Here is a 19,122-nt window from a genome sequence, read left to right on the forward strand (position 1 = left end):
TAACATTAGCTTAATGCTAAAAAGACAGGTTACTATCACATTCTGTAACAGACAAATAATTTCATGTAGGCTAACGTTACCTACCTGCTACCTCTGTCTTTTTCTCGTTTCTCCCCTTCTTTTCTCCCCTGGGCACCTGACAGTTTTGGCCGTTTTGACATCTTGTGTTGATTTTTTTTATGTGGTGACGTCCAAAAAGAGTCATGATACGGGAAGGGAGGGGGCGCACTGTGCCGGGGGAGGGGGGGCGTAATGTTGTAACAAATAATATTTCTATTAAATAGGCTTTACTTTGCATTTTAATTAACGTGGGATTATTTTATGTATTTAGAAATAATAGTACCAACTTTTTTTTTTTTCCCCTCCAACATTTGTGACACTGGCGTGGCGCCCCCTGATGGCGCCCTTAGCATTTGCCTATACGGCCTATGCCACGGGCCGGCCCTGACCAAGTGTCTCAGCAGACTCATAAAGAAAGAAGAAGGAGAATGAAGGAATGATGGTTTTTAACAATGAACCTTTAGGATGTGTAGTTTAGGGAGCAAGTTGCAGTCTGCCAGCGTGAGCTCTGGCCCGTCAAGGAAGCTCCTTTTGGACTCAGGGACATCTCCTGGGGCGTCGGCGTCTATCTCCTCTGGTAAAGGAGTCCGCAGGAAGTCGTCAAGGTGACGAAGAGACTTCAGCAACGCTTTCTCTAAGACTGAACAGAAAATAGGTTTAAACTAGAGATGTGATGTTCGCCAAAAAAACTTATCTTTTCAACTGCTTTTTTAAGTCAAGGATGAGAGCCTATTAACAATTGCAAGACGTTCGTTTGTGAGCCATTGTATATACAAACTTCGCAGGCATGTGCATAGTACACAATTGACTGGAAAATTAATCAAAGGGAACGTAGCAGTATTAGGATTAACTGTTCCAGTTAACTGTTCTGTTGTACATTTGTGGACTAGTTGAGGTGTACACACACCAAGGGTTCTATGATTTTGCGTTCAGATTTGTATCTTGTCCAAGTTTCATTGTAGCTTTATTTATATTCAATTGTAGACATATTATTTGTATCTATTAATCATATATTTCTATCTGTGCTTGTGATGCACAAATGTATTTAGGTTAGGAATTGTCAATACACATATGAGGTATGGCACCACCTTATGGAATGTTTACAATGAAAACATAAAAGCAAAATAAAACTTTTGTAAATATTTCAGGATCATTCTCACCAATATGCTCTGTGTAAGTTTGAAATGTTCTGATCCATTTATAACTTGTAACTCCTACGAGTAATTTTTTCCTTGTTAAAAAAAACAAGTTACTATAGTGAAAATAAATAAGAAATGTAACAACGAGCCAGTGTTTTGAAAGGCTCTTTGAAAAAAATAATTAAAATCCAGCTCCCTTCAAACAGAAATAAATCCCATCTCTAATACAAACAACAGGATATTTTTCAGGGGACTGGTGGTTATTTCTTCTGGGTCAGATAAAAGAGGCTAAATCATTTTTCTTGTTATAGTAAAAATACAAAAAACCACAGTGAAGTATTTTATCAAACTAAAACAAAGAACTGTGGTGCACAGTCCAAAAAAATGAAAGCCCGCTGTGATCGAGCTATGGTGGTCCACTGTAAACGTCACTGTTAACACGTTTCTGTTTTTATCACATACTAGGCAGTATTGATCTCCACATCGTAGATCTGGAAGTTCATGTACTTCAAGCAAGTTCACACTGGCAGAATTGTTTGTTGAATATTGATTTTCAGTTTTTTTACCCTAGATTTTACTGTGTTTTTGCTGGCAACTTTTGAGAAGGTTCTAGGTTGTGCCGCAGACACTAAGTTGCACCCCCAGGGATGACGACAACATAAGTGAACAATGTCTTAAAGACATGCTCAGAGTGAAGTTTGACAACGCGAGAGTGCACACTTGATATGTAACATGATCCAAGATGGCTAATGCAATGCACCATGGTTGTTATTATTTCAGTTGTTGTATGTATGGCTTTTTTAGCTCACCCCTGTGGGCACGTCTTTAAAGGGGAGCAGCTTAGAATAGGCGCGACTTAGACTTAAAGTGGGCCCAACTTAAGGCTGGAATCTACTCTGGCGTCGCATAGCTTGCGTCCACCCCGACAGCATCTTGTTATATTTATAATTCTAATGTTAGGGGTTGCGCCCGACTTGTAATTCTATTTCAAAACACTAAGGGGCAGTGTCTCCAGAAGGAGCAACTGCAGCTGTTGTTGACTAGATACTGTTTCCTTCTTGTGAAGAGTGACGAAAGACGACAACCACAACATCGACATCTTTGTCTACACTGGAACTAAACATTCACAATCAGCAGTTTACTTTTAATGGATGTTTTACTTATAAACCATGTAATACCTTTTGTAAAGATAGACTGTGCAACTTCTGAACAAGTTGCAGCAGAGGTTGCTATTATTATTATTTCCAACGCTATTCGGCCGTTTGAGACATAGGACAAGAGAGAGTTATCATGTAAATAAAACTGTTAAATAACTATTGTAAGTTAAGGACACGGCAACGCGAACCTAGGGTTTTTTGTCTGTGCATGCAAGCCTTGTGGGAGGGTACGCAGGGGTAGAGGGCGCGACGGCGTTGCCTATGCAAGCTACGTGACGCGAGAATATACACCATGCTTTAGACTTAAAGGCCTACTGAAATGAAATGTTCTTATTTAAACGGGGATAGCAGGTCCATTCTATGTGTCATACTTGATCATTTCGCTATATTGCCATATTTTTGCTGAAAGGATTTAGTAGAGAACATCGACGATAAAGTTTGCAACTTTTGGTCGCTGATAAAAAAGCCTTGCCTGTACCGGAAGTAGCGTGCTGTCACAGGTTGTGGAGCTCCTCACATCTGCACATTGTTTACAATCATGGCCAGCAGCAGCGAGAGCGATTCGGACAGAGAAAGCGACGATTACCCCATTAATTTGAGCGAGGATGAAAGATTTGTGGATGAGGAAAGTGAGAGTGAAGGATTAGAGGGCAGTGGAAGCGATTCAGATAGGGAAGATGCTGTGAGAGGCGGGTGGGACCTGATATTCTGCTGGGAATGACTAAAACAGTAAATAAACACAAGACATATATATACTCTATTAGCCACAACACAACCAGGCTTATATTTAATATGCCACAAATTAATCCGCATAACAAACACCTCCCCCCTCCCGTCCATATAACCCACCAATACAAATAAAACACCCGCACAACACACTCAATCCCACAGCCCAAAGTACCGTTCACCTCCGTAAAGTTCATACAGCACATATATTTCCCCAAAGTTACGTACGTGCATGCACATAGCGGCACGCACGTACGGGCAAGCGATCAAATATTTGGAAGCCAAAGCTGTACTCACGGTAGCGCGTCTGCTATCCAACTCAAAGTCCTCCTGGTTGTGTTGCTGTAGCCAGCCGCTAATACACCGATCCCACCTACAGCTTTCTTCTTTGCTGTTTTCATTGTTCATTAAACAAATTGCAAAAGATTCACCAACACAGATGTCCAGAATACTGTGGAATTTTGCGATGAAAACAGACAACTTAATAGCTGGCCACAATGGTGTCCCAATATGTCCGCACAATCCGTGACGTCACGCGCAAACGTCATCATACCGAGACGTTTTCAGCAGAATATTCGCGGGAAATTTAAAATTGCACTTTACTAATGTGTGTGTTGCAATGTTAAGATTTCATCATTGATATATAAACAATCAGACTGCGTGGTCGGTAGTAGTGGGTTTCAGTAGGCCTTTAAAGTGGGCATAACTTAGAGTGTCTGCAAATGCAGCTAGATCAACTTACTACTCTCTGTCTCCTCAATAGTTATGGCGCTGTTGAAAGGAAGGAGAAGCTGAGCGCACCTGAAGACATTTACCACCAGGCTTCTTTAGCTGATTGCTTTCACCTGCGACGCTGGAGGTTCTCCTGTAAGCCTCACACAATCTAGACTCTCGCTTGATCACCGTTGAGATTTGCCAGTCTTTAGTTTCCTCTGAGTACAGTATTTCATGCTGAATTTGCTACTTTTGTTTCTGTTTTTGCTCAGCCTATGCTTGTCTTCCCCCTGGCAACTTTGTTTTATACTGTTTTCTAGTATTTCATAGCAGAGGCTACTTCCTCCTGTACCATTGTTTTTTGTACGGCCCTGAGCCTGAGATTATCAATCAGCTTGGACAGACCCTAACAGGCAAGTTGATCAATTGTACTGTAAGAGCTCTGTGTGTCCTACCTTCATTGGTGTCTTTCCTGGCATTCTTGATGTAAGCAGAGAACTTGGCAAACACATCTATGCCGGCTGTGTTGGCTTCAGGATGTTTAGAAGCCAGTCTAGGGTAGCTGGTGACAACACAATGTGTAACAGAATGAAACCTGACCACTGAAGGAATATTTCCTTAAATATTTGCATGCTATCATGTAAAACACTAGATTTAATGTTTTTAATCAATGATCTGCTTATCAACTATTATGAAGTGTACTTGTTAGAGAAAAGGGAACCCTTGTAGCCTGAGGAATAGATATAGCGCATGTTGGTTAGAGAGCAAACGCGCCAAAAAAGTGTATAATCAAAAAAGGGTTGTAAAAATCGGTATGGGGCGGTATTGGCGTAGTGGGTAGAGCGGCCATGCCAGAAACCTGAGGGTTGCAGGTTCGCTCCCTGCCTCTTGACATCCAAATCGCTGCCGTTGTGTCCTTGGGCAGGACACTTCACCCTTGCCCCCGATGCCGCTCACACTGGTGAATGAATGATGACAGGTGGTCGGAGGGGCCGTAGGCGCAAACTGGCAGCCTCGCTTCCGTCAGTCTACCCCAGGGCAGCTGTGGCTACAAATGTAGCTTACCACCACCAGTTGTGAAAGAATGAAGGGTTCCCACTTCTCTGTGAGCGCTTTGAGTATCTAACAATAGAAAAGCGCGATATAAAATCTAATCCATTATTATTATTATTATTATTAAAAACCGCAAAATCCTGGGGAGAGATTTTACGAGCTAAACACACTTAATCCAGAAGATATGGTCAAACCAGATGCCAGGCTACCCTAAGCAACAAAATCAGGAAGGACCAGAGGAAGACCCCACCTGTTAGAGCGTTAAAAGGAATATGTTCTCCTGAGAACCAAATGTCCTGCGGTGGACATTTGTGTTTTGTATAACAGTTATTTTTACCAAATGTCTGGCTCTGACAAAAGAAATAGAGTTATAGCAAACACGAATATCCACTGCAGAGGACATTTATTCAAACGCTGCTACACTGAATAAGTCTGCTTTGTCAAGAAGGTCGACTTCTTGTGGTCTTATTGTCATTCTTTTGTCAATCAATCACCCTGGTAAATACATTACATCAAAATTGATCGAAGTTGGTGAATCTGAAATAAACAGTTACTTGGTCTGTTTTATTCGAAACTTGTATTCACACCTGATTTTTGTATTTGTGCACTATTGGATTCTAAGTGAGTTGTTCATTAAATGAGTTCTGTCCTGCTCATTTCAGGGGCTGTGGAGAATAGATTGAATCCCAGTGGGGCACTGATTGGGATGAAAATGTTTATGAAAACAATTTGTCCTGGGAAATCATGCTTACGGGGACGTGTGGACCTCCTCACAACTAAACTAAACTAAAACTAAACTTTCCCTCACCTCAATGGAGCCACACCAGCCTTTAGCCAGCGCCTTTCAACCTTCTCTAGCCTGTCTCCGGGACTAGAACTGGCCACCTCAAACACATGTGCACGATAAAAAATTTATAAAACTCATCTCTTACTTCCAAGAGCCAAACAGTTCCCAAATAACTTCAAAGTGTCAGATAATCTGAATTTTGACAAGTTGTATTACTACTTATTGTCCAAAAGCACAGAAAAACACTGTGCTAATGCAATATGAGAACCACAATTGATAAATAGTAGTGATGGATTATTGGTATATATGGTATTTTGGGATGTTAAAAACAAAAACAATGTACACAGAAACGAACACGATGTCACAAAACCAAAAAATATCCAAATCATAGATTGCATTAATCGTTCTGCCCCCAGGCATGACTAAATTAGATTATTTTAATTAAATTCTATACATTTTTTTAAATATGGTACAGGGTAAATCTGCATTCTTCTACTCTTGGCCGAAACGCTCAGAAACGGCAGCCTCCCACTCGGCAACGCCAACTATGTTGCAATTAGACAGGGGTCAAAGGGTCGGCTACAGATTTAGGAGTGTCATAAAAATGAAAGCAGGGGTCATTTAAAAACATGCCAAGCTCATGATACTGTACTTCTACATTATGTAGAACGAGAGTAAAACTTTTTAAATATAGACCATACATAAGGCGGAAACATTGACAGAGTAGGTTATGAACCCTTTAAAGCCTGTATGCTATGTTTCCTCATTGCGGTAGTTGGTCTGACCTCAAGATGCAGAAACAGGAAACGCTATGCAGGTAAGAAAATATTTAATTATCAAAAAGAAAAAAAAGCATGAATGTCCTTGGCAAGGCAAGATTGGCAAAAACTTTAACGGAAAAAAGCGAACTGTCAACAACGAACAAGCCAGGAAGGCAAGGTGACACTGTCATTTTAACCCTCTTGATCAGTGATCAAGGTGTGGGAGCCCTGGCTCGGATGGTAGAGCGGTCGACCAGAAACTTGAAGGTTCCTGGTTCGAACCCTGCTTCCAGATTCTGCCATCCTACTCACTTCCGCTGTGTCCTTGGGCAAGACACTTTACCCACCTTACCACCCAGGCTCCTTGCAACCGGGTAGGTAAACTACACAGTTGCCGAGGGCCCCCAACTGAAAGGGGCAGCTGTGGCGTAGGAACAGGCGGAACCTGGCTTTAGCAAGTCGAGGTGTCGGAAGTGGCGGCAGCTGGGCTTTGGTAAGCCAGGGAGGTACAACTGGCGCTTGGGTTGATGTGTGGCCGCCATACTTCCCAACCCTCCCGATTTTCCCGGGAGACTCCTGAATTTCAGTGCCCCTCCCGAAAATCTCACGGGGCAACCATTCTCCCGAATTTCTCCCGATTTCCACCCGGACAACAATATTGGGGGCGTGCCTGAAAGACACTGCCTTTTACGTCCACTCTCACCTGAAACCTTCACCCCTTAACAGCCGCATGCTGTTCAGGCGTCCGCTTTTCCTCCATGTGAACAGCGAACCGGCCCGGTAACATAATAATGAAGCGTTGGACGGGTTTGACAATGGCCTTTCCTCTGAGATCTCAAGACATGCTGAGACGTTATATGATCTTTTAACTGGTTTAATGATAACACAAGGCATATGGTCAACAGCCATACAGGTCACACTGACGGTAGCCGTATTAACAACTTTAACACTGTTACAAATATGCGCCACACTGTGAACCCACACCAAACAAGAATGACAAACACATTTCGGGAGAACATCCGCACCGTAACACAACATAAACACAACAGAACAAATACCCAAAATCCCTTGCAGCACTAACTCTTCCGGCACGCTACAATAACATCTACGGCTTTTGGAGCTCAGTGCACAACTGCACACACAACAAGAAGGAGACGAAGCAGAAAAACGAAGAAGAGACATGGCGACGACGAGTAAGAAGAAGAAATACGCTTGCAAGTTCCAAAATGATTGGAAAAAAGAATTTCATTTCATCCAGAAAAGCTCGAAGGGGAAGGGGTATGCTGCCTGCACCTCAACAAACCCCCGCCCAACCCCGCCCCCGCAACCACGTCCCCCCCCCCCCCCCCCCCCCCCCCAACCACGCTCCCAACACCTGGGAAAACCGCTGGGGACTGCTTTCGTCTACAACAAGGATGAGATGGCAGCCTGGCCGTGGCACTGGGCCAGAAAGAGTACATTGCAACGAGTTGTGCTTCTGGGCCCCACTCCATGTGCTAGGATTCCTTTAAACCTCCCAGGAAATGTTTTGGTCCACATCGCTGACAGGCGTCTCTGCTAGGTCACTTGTGGGCTGGATCATTCTGTCAGGTTATTCTGTCAGGTTTCCTCATAGCGGTTGTTAAAAATGGGACCCATTACCTCCCTGCTTGGCACTCAGCATCAAGGCTTGGAATTGGGGGTTAAATCACCAAAAATGATTCCCGGGCGCGGCTACGCTGCTGCCCACTGCTCCCCTCACCTCCCAGGGGGTGATCAAGGGGATGGGTCAAATGCAGAGGACAAATTTCACCACACCTAGTGTGTGTGTGACAATCATTGGTACTTTAACTTTAACTTTAACTTGTACAGTATGTGACCTCAAGGTGCAGAAACAGGAAACGGCGTACATGTAAGAATATATGTAATTATTAAAAATAAAATAAAGAGCTGTGTCACAGGCAAGGGCACATGAAGCATGAAATGACAACCAAAGCATGAACGTCCTTGGCAAGGCATGACGAGCGAAAACGTGAATGGAAAACTGCGAACTGTCAGCAACGAAACCTCCATCAATGATACAGCCAGGAAGGCAAGGTGACACAGGCATTTAAACCCTCTTGATCAGTGACCACAGACAAGTGAGTACACTGATGACAAATCAAGAGCAGGTGGTGTGAACAGTGTTCAGAAGCAGTGGTGAAGTCACTGCAAGACAAACTCAAAACAGGAAGTGGAACCAAAATAAGAGAGCTGGAAAGGAAGTAAATAAAGACATAAGGAAATAAAAAAATAAGTCAGGCACTGTAGTTTTTTGACGACTTGGTTTCGGTCTTAACATCTTGGGGCTCAATCCTACACAAAACATGACATTGCAGTACCCTCTGCAGTACAATTGGCTGTCATTGGACCATCAAATTGTAATAGTTTAGTACTCTTGATTTTGAGCATTACAATCTAAATACTTCTTGTCGAAGTGGACAGCAATTCCACTCTTATTACTGTGTAATGCACTTGTGTTTGTGTACCGTGGCGGGGTCAATTTCTCCTCCAAGAACTCTTCTATTTTGTTGACGTCCACCTTGACTTCACCATTAAAGGTCATGAATGGAGGGTTGGTACCAGGAGCGAGGTCCTGTAGATCTGCAGGTTTCCTGACAACACAAAAGCGACATGTAAAACCAGGGCAGTGTTACTGCAATCAAATATCTTACACATAAATCATACATGCAAGAAAACATAACATTTGTGGTCAACGCGCTTTGAGAGATACAGTATACTGGCATACATATAATACAGATATACTTAAAGTTTCTTCAAATGCTCATTGATTTATGGATAATTATTTGTTAAGTCCTGCAAAGACATTTTGTGACTTGCTTGTTAGTCTCTTGAAGGTATGTACCAAGTTTTGTGAAGACATTTCTGATTTTCGGTTTTATAATAGCACTGCAGCCGACGTAAACCATAAGTATCAAACAAAATATATATATATATATATATATATATATATATATATATATATATTATATTATATATATTATCGATGCCTCATTTGATGCTATATAAATGCAACAAGTGCTTGACGGCGATAGTGTTGTGTAAGGTAAAATAGCGTACAACTTCCTCATTATGCACCAATCATGGTTACAACAAGTGAGGTTCGTTCAGGAACCCTGAAATTATGAGCATGAACATGATAATACAAGCAAGTCGATTTTTTTTCTTTACTTTTGTATTCATTATTTTTATTCTAAACTGTGCTGTCCAGCCACTCAAGCAAATCATATTGTTGATTGTTTTTTTCCTCAATTAATGTGATGATTATGACAATTTGTTTTGAATTGTATTTCATATCATTTAATTTAAGTAGAGATGTCCGATAATGGCTTTTTTGCCGACATCCTATATTCCGATATTGTCCAACTCTTAATTACCGATACCGATATCAACCGATACCGATATATACAGTCGTGGAATTAACACATTATTATGCATAATTTTGTTGTGATGCCCTGCTGGATGCATTAAACAATGTAACAAGGTTTGCCAAAATAAATCAACTCAAGTTATGGAAAAAAGTGCCAACATGGCACTGCCATATTTATTATTGAAGTCACAAAGTGCATTATTTTTTTTTAACATGCCTCAAAACAGCAGCTTGGAATTTGGGACATGCTCTCCCTGAGAGAGCATGAGGAGATTGAGGTGGGCGGGGTTGAGGTGTGGGGTAGGGGGTAGCAGGTAGCGGGGGGTGTATATTGTAGCGTCCCGGAAGAGTTAGTGCTGCAAGGGGTTCTTGGTATTTGTTCTGTTGTGTTTATGTTGTGTTACGGTGCGGATGTTCTCCCGAAATGTGTTTGTCATTTTTGTTTGGTGTGGGTTCACAGTGTGGCGCATATTTGTAGCAGTGTTAAAGTTGTTTACACGGTCACCCTCAGTGTGACCTGTATGGCTGTTGAACAAGTATGCGTTGCATTCACTTGTGCGTGTGAAAAGCCGCATATATTATGTAACTGGGCCGGCACGCAAAGGCAGTGCCTTTAAGATTTATTGGCGATCTGTACTTCTCCCTACGCCCGTGTACACAGCGGCGTTTTAAAAAGTCATATATTTTACTTTTTGAAACCGATACTGATAAATTTGAAACCGATACCAATAATTTCCAATATTACATTTTAAAGCATTCATCGGCCGATAATATCGGCAGTCCAATATTATCGGACATCTCTAAATTTAATGCTTTATTATCTTTGTTATACTATTGACTATTTAAATTACTGCTCAACTTGAATGTCACAAAATTTGAATGGAACAGAGTAGAATAGAATAGTATAGAACAGAACAATCCTTAATATGTCAAAATAAAAGAGGCCTTGTCTTAAAACTAAATTTGTGTTCTGTTTTTTTAAGTACCAGTTCATATCCTTATGTACCAATTTGCCAAATGTAAACAATAATTCTTCTCTCGCCACCAAATGGCCTGCCAGTCAAAAAGGCTTCTTTTATAGAAGATGCATTCTATTCATCTCGACATCTTTAAATGCGAGTTTGCTGTATTTCTTCAGATCAGAAATACAGTTTTTGATGTGCTGACTGTTTTTCGTCTTTTCTGTAGTTTGAGCCATTATCAGAGCTGTCTGCTAAAGCTACCTTCGTCTCCCAAATACAAACCCCAAAATGCGCCGTCTTTTAAATTTTGAAAAACAATAGCATGTGCCACCTGTTTCATTAGTAGGCATGGAATTTAGTGGAGATGTCTATCACGACGGGATGCAGGAAAACGTCTTGAGGACTCATTTTGGTTATGTATTATGCAACACAACACTGTGAAACAACTTGTTTCACAGTGTTGTGTCGGCCGTACCTTCTGTTGTTACTTTGTGTTATTTTAAATACTCTTTTTATATGTGCTGACATTCACTCTGCGTTTGAAAGTCATTTTTTTCATGCAAACATGAGCCAACTCCACCTAACATGTTCATTATAACGACTTTTTGTGTCTGCTCTCTGCAACCACATAATTTCCCCATCGTTGGATAAATAAATTCTATCCTATCCTATCATGTATAATGACGGTGACATCTTTACCGCTTGAGGTCAACGGTGGTGACATTGAAAATAACTCCTTTGAGCCAGAGGATCATGAAGAGTCGCTGAGAGAAAGGACAGTTTCCAATGCTCTCCCCATCGCTCCCTGCCTATAAACACACACACACACGCACACAAACAGACACACACACGCACATACAGAGAAAAAAATAATACATGAGTTATAGGGTGAGACGGGGTTGGTTGTCACACTTATTATATCGCTCAAATTGTGATATGGAAATTTACAGAATTGGGATCAGAGCTCAATTACATTGTCTTCTCTGAAGTAGGACAGCTAAACTTAAGGCAGTGGTTCTTAACCTTGTTGGAGGTACCAAACCCCACCAGTTTCATATGCGCATTCACCGAACTCTTCTTTAGTGAAAAATAAAACGTTTTGTTTTTTTTCAAATCCAAGACAAAGTTCTATGTTTTTTTACTGGTGCACAAAATGAACCATGCATGAACATCACCTTGTTCAAAGAACAAAACCTACACAGTCCATGAACTCACAACAAATTACACACCTGCAAATCAGATGGAAAATTAGAGGGAACATTGTTTGGGGGTATCCATAATACGCCGATAGGGGGAAGTTTTTATTACACGATGAGTCGGGTATGGCTTGACGGCCGAGGCTCCACCGAACCCCTGAGGCCGACTCACCGAACCCCTAGGGTTCTATCGAACCCAGGTTAAGAACCACTGACTTAAGGTGAGAAGACTTTTTGTGGTTTTCATGTCAAATAGTACATCTTCAGCTCCTCATTATTTGTCTTCTAGTTTTTTACACAATGAATGTATTCCAAACAAATAGTCACCTTTAAAAAAGTGGAAAGGGAAAGCTACAGTTGTGGTTGTTAAATATTCCTTTTGAGGTTGGTTTTCACATCTACGTATATATTTATACTTATCATATTTACAGTATGCTGGCCAAAAGATAAGTTCACTGGCCATGTTCCTTGCTCATTCTCTGTTAAAGTACCAGTAGTACCAGTGGAATAACAAGTTGCCTCTATATTGCAGCTATTATCATTTATAGCTATTATCATTTATGTCTGATTTATGACACCAAAAGACTTCCAAAGTTTGCGAATGAATAGATATGATCAAAATAGTATCAATCTTACAGAGATTCCCGAGCCATTTCGAGAGATAATGAGGAAACCAGTCGCGGGATCGTGTGACATAGTGGTAGGAACTAAAGATCCCTTCCCTATCAACATTAATGCTAATCAAGAAGACTTTGTGAGAACCAACAACTATTACTTTTGGAAAAAAATATGATCCAGGACCTTATATATTTAAGCCCGATCCCAAAGAGGATTAGCAATAAGTTTTAGAAGCCGAGTGATGGATGACGTTTCATTGTGACACTAGCATCCGCAGCTAGGTGCTAAACATACAAACTAACAATAACAAACCAGAATAAAACAAACTCTTACTGTATGTAATATTTCCACTCTCGCTGGGATGCGGACCGACGTGACGCTCACATAATACTGTTTAGATAAAGATTCAATCGCAATCCCCACAAAAAGTTCCTATTTAGCCATCTCAAGGGTTGTCAAAGTGGACCAGCCTTTTAGACCATGGCCACATTTGTCTACTACCAGGTGAGAACTGCATGAATTATTATCTAGAATTTACTTTTAGCAAGTTTCAGACGAAGCAGCAGCAGCCGTCGGCTCATTGTGTCAACAATAGCAGCGTAAGCTAGCATTAGCTCACTGCTATCAATGCACCGCTAAAATAGTCCCATCTGCATTGGAGCTTATATTAACAAAATTGCTCATGTTTGGTTAATTTTCAACATGTTAATGGAATATTGTTGTCAGTTTCTGGAAGTTTTTAGAGAGAGAGAGCAACAGAGGACCCTCGATATGTCGAATCAATTGTTGGCGATTTAATTACGATTTCGAATGCATAAAAAAGCCAAGTACATGTGTTCTTGTCTTACATAAGGATTGTGAATGATAAACACCACATCTCTTTCCAATGTTTGCATATATCCAGTGTGACTGACCAGATAACAATGTCAGAGTGCAGAAGCGGTACTATAGTGATGTCAATCTCCGAAAATAGCTGAAGATATTCAGAGTCCAATTCAAAAAATGGCTGACTGAAAATGTGTTATTTTGTGATGTTTAAACAGTGTTTTCACATACTTTGCAAATTGTAAATACAATTGGATGTGGTTCAATGCAGTGTTTTTCAACCTTTTTTGAGCCTAGGAACATTTTTTGCATTGAAAAAAATCCGGAAGCATACCACCAGCAGAAATCATTAAAAAGTGAAATTCAGTTGACAGTAAAAAGCCGTTGTCGTAATTGTTGGCGATGACTTTAAACCATAACCAAGCATGCGTCAATATAGCTCTTGTCTCAAAGTAGGTGTACTGTCACTACCTGTCACATCACGCCCTGACTTATTTTGACTTTTAAGCTGTTTTCCTGTGTGTAGTGTTTTAGTTATTGTCTTGCGCTCCTATTTTGGACTCGTCGTAAGTGCATTCACTTCAAATTGACACAGCGTGCATGACTTGGAGGAATTTTTGATGAGGAAATATTGTTGCGTTACAAACTTTTGTGTGGTGTTGCTTCCTTATCTGTTATCATTTAAAGCTGCTTTTAATGTGTAGCAGCTGAACTGAATGTGACAGCGTGTCGTAATTATGTTGGTCATGTCGTGTGCTTTTTTGTTCTCCTGGCTTCCCTTTTATTTTGTGCCTGCATTTTCCCTGTTGTACCTTTTTTATTCAGTTCATTCTTCCTCGGCGAGGGTCTCACCTGCAACCAATCAGTCCGTGGACTACTTAAGCTTTGCACAGTCTGTGCCTTGCTGGTTACTGTTCCCTGTCCTTCCACCTCGCATGCTTTGCTTGACCTCCAAGTCCGGGTACGTTTTTCGCCTTTTTATAATGCACCTAACCTTTGTGTATTTTTCCATCCTCCCTGAGGTGGACTGGATATCTTTTGTGGACTTTTCCTTGACTCCGTGTGCCCTGGCCTTTCCCCTTGCCGACCTCTGAGGTTCCAGCTTAATGACTACCTTATATAGTGTGCGTTTCTGCCCCATCACCTTTTGTTTGCATTTTTGGACTTAATTGAAGACTGTTTTTTTTATTCCAACTTGCCTTCCGTCTCTGCATTTGGGGTCAACACCTTGTCTAAGTTGTAACAGGTCAGCTGGCACAAACAATACCGATAGCAGTATCATTAGTCCGGAATCTCCACAGTCCTCATGGACCGACCTAGTTAGGAACCGGTACCAATATATACATCCCTAGTCATGTACTAGTGTACTGAAATTCATCCCAGTACACCCTGGCCTGTTCACACATACTGTATCTCTTAACACTGTATAGGAGATTATGGACACTGTATACATAGAATTGAATGGATAAAAGAAAGGTAGTGAGGAGGAATATGAAGCAACAGCAATGCCATTAAGTTTTGGCATTGAAAATAGATGTTGGCACTATGAACACTGAACAAATAAACACACACTTAAAAACACTATTTGATTCGGATATTTTCATATTTGTGTAAATGTTCAAGCTAATTAACATGTTATTTTGCACCAAAATTCTTCTGTGTTGTTCTTATTCCACCCCATGTTTTACCCTCAACTAGAGATGTCCGATAATATCAGACTGCCGATATTATCGGCCGATAAATGCTTTAAAATGTAATATCAGAAACTATCGGTATCTGTTTCAAAAAGTAAAATTCATGACTTTCTAAAACGCCGCTGTGTACCCGGACGTAGGGAGAAGTACAGAGCGCCAACAAACCTTAAAGGCACTGCCTTTGCCTGCCGGCCCAGTCACATGATTAGCATTATAGTTACAATGAATTGATTTACGTGAACCCCCGACTTAAACAAGTTGAAAAACTTATTGGGGTGTTATTTAGTGGTCAATTGTACGGAATATGTACTGAACTGTGCAATCTACTAATAAAAGTTTCAATCAATCAATCAATAATATCTACGGCTTTTCACGCACACAAGTGAATGCAATGCATACTTGGTCATCAGCCATACAGGTCACACTGAGGGTAGCCGTGTAAACAACTTTAACACTTTTACAAATATGCGCCACACTGTGAACCCACACCAAAAAAGAATGACAAACACATTTCGGGGGAACATCCGCACCGTAACACAACATAAACACAACAGAACAAATACCCAGAACCCCTTGTAGCACTAACTCTTCCGGGACGCTACAATATACCATACTTGCCAACCCTCCCGGTTTTACCGGGAGACTCCCGGAATTCAGCGCATCTCCCGATAACCTCCCGGAAGAAATGTTCTCCCGATAAACTCCCGGAATTCAGCCGGAGCTGGAGGCCACGCCCCCTCCAGCTCCATGCGGACCTGAGTGGGGACAGCGGCGACAGTCTGTTTTACGTCCGCTTTCCCACGATATAAACAGCGTCCCTGCCCAATCATGTTATAACTGTAGAATGATCGAGGGCGAATTCTTGGTTTATGTGGGTTTATTGTTAGGCAGTTTCATTAACGTCCTCCCAGCGCGGTAACAACACACAACAGCAGTCACGTTTTCGTCTACCGTAAAGCAGTTTGTCTGCCGTAAACAGCAATGTTGTGACACTCTTAAACAGGACAATACTGCCATCTACTGGATAGCCTCCGGAACACTGAAATTCAAGTATTTATTTTATTTATATGTATAATAAAATAAATATATATATATATATATATATATATATATATATATATATATATATATATATATATATATATATATATATATATATATATATATATATATATATATATATATATATATATATATAGCTAGAATTCACTGAAAGTCAAGTATTTCATACATATATATATTTACAGCTAGAATTCACCAACTCGAGTATTTCATATATATATTTCATATATAGATCAATAAAGTACTATCTATCTATATATGAAATATATATATGAAATACTCGAGTTGGTGAATTCTAGCTGTAAATATACTCCTCCCCTCTTAACCACGCTCCCAACCACGCCCCACCCCCGGAAGTATGCAATATACACCCCCCGCTACCCCCTACCAAACCCCCCCCCAACCTCGCCTACCTCGCCCACCTCATGCTCTCTCAGGGAGAGCATGTCCCTAATTCCAAGCTGCTATTTTGAGGCATGTTAAAAAAAATAATGCACTTTGTGACTTCAATTATAAATATGGCAGTGCCATGTTGGCATTTTTTTCCATAACTTGAGTTGATTTATTTTGGAAAACCATGTTCCATTGTTTAATGCATCCAGCGGGGCATCACAACAAAATTAGGCATAATAATGTGTTAATTCCACGACTGTACATATCGGTATCGGTTGATATCGGTAATTAAGAGTTGGACAATATCGGAATATCGGATATCGGCAAAAAAGCCATTATCGGGCATCTCTACCCTCAACTACTGACACAGTTCTCAATCAATTAAAACCATTCTAACACCAAAACATTCAACTCATCTGTTTTTGACATTCCAAAAGTTCCAATAAATCCACATTTTCCCCCACAGCCTCTCAAATACGTATTGTTTTCTTTTTCCATAGCCCATTCAAACTTTCCTGCAGTAAAACATTTTCCACATCCCCAGCAGCGTATGTCATTCTTAAAACAAAACACTAATATAACATTAACATTATGGTATACACACTATCCATATTATATATTGTGCTTTTAATGCCTGTTTTTTTACTTAGTTTTTTAGCACAAACTAGTGCTGTCAAACTATATACAAAAAACCCTGAATGATTGTGATTAATCGTAGTAAAAAGATTTGCTTGCATAATTTTAACTAACTTAAAACTATGTATTGCTTGGATTCAAAATGACGTCACATCCGGCTCATTGAATATGTGTGGGTTAGGCGCCATTAAGCCTTTCTCGAAGAAAAATGCCCTGTGCTTGCGTTGTTTCAGCTGTACAAACTGGTTAAATCTTGATTTTATTTATCATTGAACGTGATGCAAGTTATACCACAGCTGCACAGTTATCTTATTTATTATTGAACTTTATGTTATTTTATGTTATTGAGTTTGAATGTATACAACTTGATGTTACTTGATGTTCAATAAATTTGAAAATGTTAAGCTTGGCATTAGCGTTCTGTTGGGGCGATGGGGGCAGGTGGGGCTTGAAAACTCCCCCTTGTCCAAAGTGGGGGATGACAAAAAAAGCTTGAGAACCACTGACATACACAATGTTGACATCTGTCATAAACGGCGCGTGCAACGGCAGGGGCAGGCAACAAACATGACTGGAGAAACAAAGTGCAACTTTACCCGAGCAAAAACGATGCATATTTATCTGGAAGAGTATTGATACCAATTTCCCTGACCCAGACACACACAGAGACGTTGTAGACCTCCATGCTTTTCCAAGTTTTATTCTGTTTTGTCATGTAGAATGATGTGGGGACGGCCACATTGTAGAGTGACCGTGGCAGCAACCTGAGGGTTCCTGGTTCGATCCCCAGCTTCTACCACCCTAGTCACGTCCGTTGTGTCCTTGAGCAAGACACTTCACCCTTGCTCCTGATGGGTCGTGGTTAGCGCCTTGCATGGCAGCTCCCGCCATCCGGGAAGAAATCACTTGTCGTAATACAAGCAATATACAATTTAAATATCAGAATGTCATACACAAACTTTAAAAACATGTTTTACTTGAATGCATGTCATATTGAAAGTGTTTGAGTTTCATCTTAAGTTCAGATGGGTGTATTTTGAAAGGACATTTTTGCACGGGCATACGCATTGACCTGATATCTATCACATTTCGGGTAAGAAAAACATCTACGGTCGAAATAAATAAATACTTTGTCAAAAAAATAATTGCTGAGTTAACACGTGTTGACAATTCTAGGCTAAATACATATGTTTCTACAATGCCAAAAAACTAATTAAATAATTGTTCTGGATCAATAGAAGAAAGGGATCATTAATGATCAATGGATTTGGTATAAATTGGGGCCCAATGTGATATGTGTTGGGTGATAAAGCCCAACTCAGACTTTAGTTATTGTTGGTCTGAAACAATAAAACTTGAAGTAAAAGTCGCACTCACTGTGACCACAGCGCTCGGCCCCAAACAGCAGGCTAATCAGCTTAGCGAGCAAGAATGCAAAGATTAGCCTTCCACCTGCAGCAGAATAACATTCCTACACTCTAACTTGGTTCCATGGATACGTGCTATAGTAATACAATACATTTTTACTACTTAATGACTTAAAAAACTGCAAACATGCAGCATAAGTGTTAAAGTGTTTTATCCACTTAGGTCTGAGAACTGTACTTTGTGTCATAAAACTCCATGACAGTTTTTGGACTTAATTAATTTTGATTGTTTTTATGATTGTATTTTTTAATTTGAAACTTTTCTTTATTTTTGCCTTCTTTTAATTTTCTGTAAAGCACTTTGAATAGCCTTGTATACGAATTGTGCTCTATAAACTTGCCTTGCCTTACAGCACTTATCCACACTCAACCCAATGAATTCTATAGAGACCCTGTCTCAATGAAAGATGAATGATTTTACAAAATGTCTACACTTATACACATATACATATGCATATACATACACATACGTACAGAATGTGGAAAGGTGGCACCTGGTGGCC

The 19,122-nt window shown here is 40.5% G+C and overlaps 1 protein-coding gene across 2 annotated transcripts in view; it reads right to left on the minus strand.

Annotated features, from left to right (window-relative positions):
• Nucleotides 1-19,122, minus strand: part of LOC133654044 (chloride intracellular channel protein 5-like) — a 50,971-nt gene that overhangs the window by 2,493 nt on the left and 29,356 nt on the right. For both annotated transcript variants that reach the window (XM_062053997.1, XM_062053998.1), the window contains exons 2-5: nucleotides 11,468-11,577; nucleotides 8,905-9,030; nucleotides 4,252-4,358; nucleotides 519-700 (exon numbers count right to left, since the gene is read on the minus strand). In XM_062053997.1, the coding sequence (XP_061909981.1) occupies nucleotides 519-700; nucleotides 4,252-4,358; nucleotides 8,905-9,030; nucleotides 11,468-11,577 (525 nt within the window). The remainder of the gene's footprint in view (nucleotides 1-518; nucleotides 701-4,251; nucleotides 4,359-8,904; nucleotides 9,031-11,467; nucleotides 11,578-19,122) is intronic.

The sequence above is a fragment of the Entelurus aequoreus genome, linkage group LG07 (genome assembly GCF_033978785.1).
Source record: "Entelurus aequoreus isolate RoL-2023_Sb linkage group LG07, RoL_Eaeq_v1.1, whole genome shotgun sequence".
Classification (NCBI taxonomy): domain Eukaryota; kingdom Metazoa; phylum Chordata; class Actinopteri; order Syngnathiformes; family Syngnathidae; genus Entelurus; species Entelurus aequoreus.